The sequence below is a fragment of the Ochlerotatus camptorhynchus genome, unplaced genomic scaffold (genome assembly GCF_037179485.1).
Source record: "Ochlerotatus camptorhynchus isolate MF236.1 unplaced genomic scaffold, CSIRO-AGI_Acam_v1.1 ptg000230l, whole genome shotgun sequence".
In the NCBI taxonomy this organism is placed as follows: Eukaryota; Metazoa; Arthropoda; class Insecta; order Diptera; family Culicidae; genus Ochlerotatus; species Ochlerotatus camptorhynchus.
In genome coordinates, this window is record NW_027040720.1 from 1,292,381 (window position 1) to 1,301,465 (window position 9,085).

A 9,085-nucleotide genomic window follows, 5' to 3' on the forward strand; every position below is an offset into this window, starting at 1 on the left:
TTATGAATGCTGTTTCATTCTTATGATTTCCATAACAAATCCTTACGTCGAAAATTCATAATAGGTTCTTATGGAATTCTAATGTTCCTTAGCCTCAGTGTACGAATGTATCGGTAGCAGCAAATGCCCGATAATAATTACGCTTAAGATTGATGAATGACAATCTCCCTTAGCAGGAAACTAGAAGATTCTTAACCAAAGGGATCTTGTCATCATAAATGTAATTAAAAGCAATTAATCAAAAATGTTTGACTTTAAATGTTATTTTATACGAATTATTATTATTTTCCTGATATTCATATTTAACATAAACAGACTGTAGGAGTATATGGATGCTTATAAATACCTTATAATTTGTACCAAGGAATTTCGCCCGCCCATGCATTACGAGTCCACACACAGGAAGTGGTCCGAATCCACACTGGTATAGACGATTCCTTCCTGAGTCATGTAATCCGTTATGCTCCTAGAAAAAAAAAACACGAATTCAATTAAAATCAAAACCAACCAACAACGGAAAAATCCACTTACTGCATCTCCGTGCCATTGATGTGCGCAAACTTCTTCTGCAGCTCCTGCCGGCTGATGCCAATGTCGGAGATGTGACTCTTAATCGCCTTGTACACGGCCAGCTGCTTGCCCGTGAGCCCCATCGTATTCCCGTCCGTTTCCATGAACCCACCGCTGGAAGCGCTAGGCTTCTCCCCTGAGGCACCTGACATTTCACCTCCACCGCCACTGCCACTCTTGGAGTACTCCTCGCCCTTGTAGCGAGCATTCAGCACCTCCAGTAGATGGGTCGTCACTTCGTTCGGCGAACTGACCGGATCGATTTTGAAAATCATCACCGCCTTGCTGCCGCCCTGATGGCGAACCGAACCGACCACCCGGGCATACATGTGCGCAACGATACCCGGAACGTGCATCGTCTCACCTTCCTCCAGCCAAAGGTGGGCATCTACCTGACCGGTGTGATCCTCCAGCCGGTAGGTGATCTTCGTCGAGGAGTGATCAATGTTCCGCACGATGGCGACAAACGTGATCATGCTGTAGTGTATCCCGAATAGCTGTATGCCACTATCCGACGATTCCTGAACCTGGCCGATGGTAAGCGGGAGAACTCCTTCGGCTTTGTTCTCCTGTGCGGCGCCACCACCGGTGGCATTGGCGTTGAAACCTCCGGCACCAACTGAGGACGGAGAGTAGGCAATCAGTTTCTGGGAAAATGCAAGCAATGTCCGGATACTTACAACTATCGTTCATTTTGGACGTGATGTGTCGACCGGTAAGCACTGATTAATAAACTGAATCAAAGGAACTTCACTGTTTTGGCCAAGAAAATTCGTGTAAATTGAATGAGAAAATGCAACACGAGCGACCGGTCGGAAGCGAAAAGCCTTTGTTTTGAAGCAGAAGAACGCGCGAAAAATGACAGTTACTGTCGGGTGAAGCTTTCAGATGCGAATGAATAATTCATGCACAACTTGGATGAACCTGGGAGGATGAACGAGAAGATGGGCCCAACGAGCTTGTCACAACCAGGGTTGAACGATAAAAAAAATAATTCAGTGCCAACATTTCATAGGAGCGTAATTGCTTTTGTAAACAATGGCTTTAGCTGTCGATTTCTCGCATCTTAAAGCTCACTCCTTCAAAATAGCAATGCTAGATGATAGAGGAAATATTCCTCTACCTATTGGTGTCATTATTTTTCAAGAGTGAGCGTTTATTCGCGAGAAATCGATGGCTAAAGTCATTGTTTAGAAATGCAATTACGCCCCTTTGAAATGTTGGCACTGAATTTAAGTTTTACACACAGCAAAAAAAGCTGCACAGAGATCATTCCGCCGGTTGTGTAATACCAACAATCAATACGAAACTAACGATTTTAAATTGGCTCACCACTTTAGTAGCCTATTGGTCCCAAGCAAACGATTAATACCTTGTACAGACATACAAAGTTCACTGTTGTACTACCGTTGTACCAACAATCAATACGAAACTAACGATTTTAAATTGGCTCACCACTTTAGTAGCCTATTGGTCCCAAGCAAACGATTAACGTACCCTATTCTAGTTGAAATTCTATTACTACACTATGTTTGTTTTGATTCGCTATGAAAGTTTGACAGATAACATCAGGGGTGTGTGGATTCATGCAGAACATCCAGGGGTGAGTGAAATAGCTTGGGACTGCTTGGGACCGTTGTTCTGGTACTGAGTGAGCCAAAAATAATAATGATTTTCTTCGGGACCCAGTGGTCTTAGAGTTACCTCTATGGTAATACCTTGTACAGACATACAAAGTTCACTGTTGTACCAGTTGTACTACCGTTGTACTGCTTTAAGCTAGTACCACAAATTGTACGTTTTGAGGTACTTGATTAAAGGAGTACAACGGTACTAATTTGTATGTCTGTGGGACCACTGGGTCCCAAAGAAAATCATTATTATTTTTGGCTCACTCAGTACCAGAACAACGGTCCCAAGCAGTCCCAAGCTATTTCACTCACCCCTGCATGTTCTGCATTAATCCACACACCCCTGATGTTATCTGTCAAACTTTCATAGCGAATCAAAACAAACATAGTGTAGTAATAGAATTTCAACTAGAATAGGGTACGTTTATCGTTTGCTTGGGACCAATAGGCTACTAAAGTGGTGAGCCAATTTAAAATCGTTAGTTTCGTATTGATTGTTGATTGTACCACATGGCAACACTACTATCAGATTGAACTAGCATTTTCACCAAATGTACTAGAATGTTTTGGTTCTATCTCTTTCACTCTACTCAAAACTGAAATGCATAAAAAAATGACAAAATGATACGCACTCTTTGCACCATGGACCTCCCGGTGCTTCTAGTTTTGTGCTTCTTTTTCAGGTATTCTTCGATAGCTACTAGATAGAATTTCTCCGTTGTTCCACCAACCGAAAGCTTCAGTCCTTCGCATATTTTCTTATAGATACCCCCAGCAGTGCTGATTGATGTGCAGTTTACGTAAACCATGTTAAGTTTGCTAGCCAGCTTTTGATCACTTATAATCCTGGTGAGTAGCTGTTTTTCCCGTTCCAGGAGGGCCACTAAAATCAATTAAATGTCAGATCAGATCTGGTTCGCATAACGCAAAACACAACTACTTACCTTATGTACAAACTGCCGGAACCATTTTCCGATAAAATGTCTTCAATATACTTTGCCAGATCTTCAGTTTCACGTTCCCGTTCCGGAAGGCATCCAATAGCCGTTAGTTGCTTTGGCTCGTTTCGGCGGTGAAGCTTCCGGAATATCGTTGTTCTTCTTGTTAGGTTAAAACAAAACGTCAGCTATTGTTGGTAAACAAACCGACAGCATTTTTGACAGCATTCCCCCATGCACTCAAAAATATAACTACCCACAAATCTAAAAAAACCTACTACTGCGTGCACTTCCATTCTATTACCGAGAACCATGATTTTTCGATAAATTCCTTCCACGCTATTGGTCCTGACCTTTGGGTCCATGGTCTAACTACAGTCGTCGAAAGGGAAGGCAATTTTTTTGAAAAAATTTACTTACAACTTCCATATGTTGCGAAAGAAAATAAATCGCACAAAATTCATTGCTAGAATAACTAACTGGTGTATTTTTTCTCAAATATGCCATTTACTGCAAAAATTCGTCACGCACCCTGTATTTGTTTATCGTCACGAGGGGTAAACCAAATGAAAATTTGTTCAATATTTCAAATGAATGTATTTCAGCATGTTATTTTATTTGATGACAACAGTGACATGCCAGACAAATTTTAAAGTAATATAAACAATGCAATTAATGAAAATAATGTGACTCTTATTTTTGTAATAAGTGCACCCCTTGATTGTAAATGAATGATTGTTGCTGACCTTTTTCAACGCTAGATGGTGCGTGCAGCAATATTTTGCAGGTCGCCATTGCAATATTTGGAAAAGGTATGAATGGATCATATTGTTAATATGATATATTTGACGTTATGATACATGAAAGAATATAGTGAATAAAAGCAAAACAGACATGGTAACCGGTTTTTTCTCTAAAAATATTACAAATGCTTTTTATGAAATTAACAGTAGTATTGAAAAAGAATTACTAGATCAGGCTAGAGTTGAATGTATTTTACAGTAGTACAACATAAATCGAGCCTAGACGCTAAAACTGATAAAAATAATCGTTTTGCAGATTAGATTTTATGAAATTACGTTTCAACTCCCTAATACCATAGAGGTAACTCTAAGACCACTGGGTCCCGAAGAAAATCATTATTATTTTTGGCTCACTCAGTACCAGAACAACGGTCCCAAGCAGTCCCAAGCTATTTCACTCACCCCTGCATGTTCTGCATGAATCCACACACCCCTGATGTTATCTGTCAAACTTTCATAGCGAATCAAAACAAACATAGTGTAGTAATAGAATTTCAACTAGAATAGGGTACGTTAATCGTTTGCTTGGGACCAATAGGCTACTAAAGTGGTGAGCCAATTTAAAATCGTTAGTTTCGTATTGATTGTTGCTAATACCCCGGACAGACTACGGCTTATATCATGTAATATAGGCTGTCTTGCAATGAGCACTCATACATGGGATTTCCAGTGAAAACTAGATATATGAGTGCTCATTGCAAGACAGCCTATATTACATGATAAAAATTGCGTTACGTTAATATGCGAACGAACCCTTATACCCCGGACAGACTATGGTTTATATCATGTAATATAGGCTAGCTTGCAATGAGCACTCATACATCTAGTTTTCACTGGAAATCCTATGTATGAGTGCTCATTGCAAGACAGCCTATATTACATGATATAAGCCATAGTATGTCCAGGGTATTACATGTTTGCCAGCATGTTTTGAGTCCTGTGCATTGAGCTTTCTGACGTTCATAACATGCACACTAGACTGATGCAAAATTTGACTTTTTCGCTCCACAGTGCTTAAATGGTTTCAATTCGGGTCCTGATTAGCACTAGCGTGTACAGGAATCTTGTTAAGGAGGGGCAATTTTTTTCTATGGTGCATTTAGTCTGGGGATGGGGAGTACTCCAAAGTGCGTGGTCCACCCACCACTGTTTCCCTACTGTTTAATTTAGCTAATTTTATTTATTTTTTGCTCCGGTGGTGGTTCATCTTCTTCAATGCAAACTGCTTTCAGACAGCCAATGGAATTTGGCAATTTAATCCCATCCGTCGTGAACCGTCCCAAAGTACTGCCAGTCGAGGTGACAGAAAATGATTCCGAGCATTCAACATGTTTTAAAGATGATATAAAGGACAAACCCGAATTTATTGCAACGCACATAAACAGCTGTAACTTTTTAACCACGGTAAAAAATGACTTGAAATTTTCAGAGAAGATTCTTAGATGATTTTTTTTAGTAATATCAAGGTTCAATGGCAAACTAATACCAACAATCAATACGAAACTAACGATTTTAAATTGGCTCACCACTTTAGTAGCCTATTGGTCCCAAGCAAACGATTAACGTACCCTATTCTAGTTGAAATTCTATTACTACACTATGTTTGCTTTGATTCGCTATGAAAGTTTGACAGATAACATCAGGGGTGTGTGGATTCACGCAGAACATGCAGGGGTGAGTGAAATAGCTTGGGACTGCTTGGGACCGTTGTTCTGGTACTGAGTGAGCCAAAAATAATAATGATTTTCTTCGGGACTCAGTGGTCTTAGAGTTACCTCTATGCTAATACGTACTTTTCAAGGGTGTTGCAAGGGAATCCAAAAGCTGTCTTTAAACTTTGTACAGTTGCGAAAAAGTCCATCCTCAGAATTCATTGAGGTTCTTTTCGAAATTTTTAGAGCTCTGTGAGCACTTTTGAAATTCTTCTCAGAAGTCCTCTGGAATTATTTTTAGATCTCTTTTTGCCTTTTACTCAGAACACCTTGCAACTGAACAATTCCCTTAGAGTTTCAGAAGAATTTCCTCAAAAAAAATTATTCCCGGCTAGAGCTAGAAATTATCAGTACTCCCTTGAAATTTTCCTTAAAATTACTTTGGAATTCCACTCAAAATTTAATAATCTATGTATTCTTTTCCAAATCATCTTGGAACTATCTGCAAGATTCACTAGAAATTATAGGCAGTATTTTCTTGGAATACTCCCCAGAAATCCTTTGGAACTGTCCTCAGTATTCAGTATCCTTTAGATTCTTCTCGGATTTTTTTTAGAACTCTCCTAAGAGCTCTTTTGAAGTTCTTCTCAGAAGTCCACTGGAATTATATTTTGAAATCTTCATGATTTTTTCTCAGAACACATTGGAACTGAAAGAGCTAAAAATTATCCTCGGAATTTGCTTGAACTTTTGCTTAAAATCCCTTTGGAATTTCACTCAAAATTCAGTGCCAACATTTCAAAGGGGCGTAATTGCATTTGTAAACAATGGCTTTAGCCGTCGATTTCACGTGAATTAAAGCTCACTCATGAAAAATAATGACACCAACAGGTAGAAAAAATGTTTCCTCTACCAGCTAGCATTGTTATTTTGGAGGGGTGAGATTTCATTCGCGAGAAATTGACGGCTTAAGCCATTATTTACAAAAGCAATTACGCCCTTTGGAAATGTTGGCACTGAATTTGATTTTCTCGGTATTCTTTTCGAAATAATCTTGGAACTATCTGCAAGATGCACTAAAAATAATCAGCAGAATTTTCTTTAAATTCTCCCCAGAATCCATAAGAATTCAATATTCTTGAGATCCTTCTCGGATTATTTTCGAACTTTTTTTTTTCAGAACGCCTTGGAACTGAAATTCCTCTAAAGTTTCAGAAAAATTTCCTCTGTATTCTCCAGAAGTTCTTCCCAAAATGCGCTTGAAGTTATCCTCGGAACTCCCTTGAAATTTTTCTCAACATCCCTTTGGAATTTCATTCAAAATTTGATTCTCTCAGTATTCTTATTCGGAACTATCTGCAGGATTCACTGGAAATTATTTGCAGATTTTTCATGGACTCATCCCCAGAAATGTTTTCTTTTAGAACTGTCGTCAGAATTCAATACCCTTGAGGTTCTTCTCGGAAGTCAAGTTTAAGTTGTCCGTCCATTCACCAAAACGTTGTAGTTTTTCTACCAGAAATGTCCAATAAAGCTTGCCCCTCAATTTACCAGAACTGTGCAATTTTTACATCAGGAATTTTTAATTCAGCTTGCCTCCCATGCACCAGATTGTTGCAAATCTTACACCAGAAATTTTGAATTCAGCTTGCCTCCCATGCAGCAGATTGTTGCAAATCTTACACCAGAAATTTTCAACACAAACTTGCCCCCATAAAATTTTACACCAGAAAATTTCAATTGATCAGAACGATGCAAATTTTTCACCGTTAATGTTCAATAAAAATTGCTTCTCCAATCTTCTGATTGGTGCAGATTTCCTTATAGCTTGCTTCTCCTATCATTAGAATATTGCAGGTTTTCCTCCAAATAAAGCTTGCCCCTATTTTCAGACTTTTCATCATAAATTGTCAGTAAAACAGCTTCCCTCCAATCGTCAGAATTGTGCAAATTTTAGGCCAGAAATTATTATTAAACTTTGTTTCTCTATTCAGCAGAAAAATGCAAACTAAAAAAAAAATCAAAGAAGCTTGCCCATCCGGTGCAGATTTTCCACCCAACGGTGCAGATTTTCCACCAGAAATTTTCAATATTGTTTAATTTTAAATAAAGCTTGTACCATCATTTATCAGACCAGTGTAAGTTTCCACCAGAAATATTCATTAACTCATTTATCAGAGCAATGCAAATTTTGCTCCAAAATTTTTCAATAAAGCATGCTCCTCCATTCACCAGAACGGTGCACCAAAAATTGTCAGTGAAGTTTGTTTCACCATGCACCTTTTTATGATGCAATTTTCAAGCTTTGTCTCTTCATGTACCAGAATCGTGCAAATTTTCCACCATAAATTTTCAATTAAGCTTGCATTCATCAGAACGATGCAAATTATGCACCAGAAAAATTAATAAACCTTGCTTCTACATTCACCACAGTGTTGCGAACTTTCCACCAGAAATTTTCAGTAAAATGTGCTCCTCCAAATTTTTAGCGTGATTCAATTTTTACACCAGAGTTATTCATTTTGATCAGTCCCTCCATGCCCCACCTCGATGATATTTTAACACCGAAAATATTCAATAAAAAGCTTTTTCTTCGAGTTACCACCACGAAGGTGAATTTTTTCAACTTTAAATGTACCCTCTTTTTTTAACCCTCCATGAACCACCCTTAAAAAATTTACACAAGAATTTTTTTGTATGCACCACTGGGGTGCAATTTTTTGACCCAATTGAAGTTTGTCATTTCATGCAACTTTTTTGTGCAATTTTCAGGCACCATCTCAAAGAAATTGACGCAATTAAAGGATTTCAGTGGCCTTATTATATGAAATGAAGTTATTTTACCTTCAATCCAAGCTATCAAGAAATCATGTTATTTTATATTATAATTTTGTAAATGTGAAAATAAAAATCTTATTTATAAAAGGAGGGGAAATTGCCCCACCTTGCCCCACCCTGTGCACGCCAGTGCTGATTAGCCTCCAAAAGTTACAACTCATTTGGTTAGAAACAGACTTCGCACAAGCCATTTGAAGTTTACATGTAAATCACTATGGGAAATCTCAACTTTTTGTTCATTGCCTTCGAGTCTTTTTCCATATTGAGCTGCGAAACAGTTCGATAGCTATTATTATAGAAAATTTTCTCAGCTACAACTTTGCTAAAGATCATTTCTATGTAAAACGAGACAGGAAAAAGTTATTAATTATTAAAGAGATTGGTGAACTTATGACATGATCAAGCAGCTGCTCTGTAGGCAACACTGTATTTTGCAGTGTTACATAGTAGCCATGATTTTTGTGTCCAATTCAACGACCCAGAAACACCAATGTTGCCTGCTGACCAGTTGGTTGAGCATGATCATAAGACATCAGCGCATTGAACCATTGAAAACTTTCGATCCTTGCATTTAATCAAAAAGTGGTCTTCAGCAAAGTTGTAGCTGAAAAAAATTTCTACTAGAACAGTTGAAAGCTTTTGAAGCAGACCAA

At 38.3% G+C, this 9,085-nt stretch overlaps 1 protein-coding gene across 1 annotated transcript; it reads right to left on the reverse strand.

Annotated features, from left to right (window-relative positions):
• Positions 1-296: 296 nt before the first annotated feature.
• RPA2 (Replication protein A2) lies at positions 297-1,383 on the reverse strand. The gene is made up of 3 exons (XM_065225480.1): positions 1,251-1,383; positions 532-1,189; positions 297-466 (listed from the first exon to the last, which is right to left on the reverse strand). The coding sequence occupies exons 1-3, from the start codon at positions 1,261-1,263 to the stop codon at positions 385-387; spliced, it is 753 nt and encodes a 250-aa protein (XP_065081552.1). The 5' UTR covers positions 1,264-1,383; the 3' UTR covers positions 297-384.
• Positions 1,384-9,085: the final 7,702 nt, after the last annotated feature.

What these genes read in the sequence shown, in the direction of transcription:
- RPA2 (XM_065225480.1), bottom strand. An exon ending in ATCAATGGCACGGAGATGCA is followed by an intron (nt 467 to 531) that starts GTAAGTGGATTT and finishes TTTTTTTTCTAG; the next exon opens with GAGCATAACGGATTACATGA.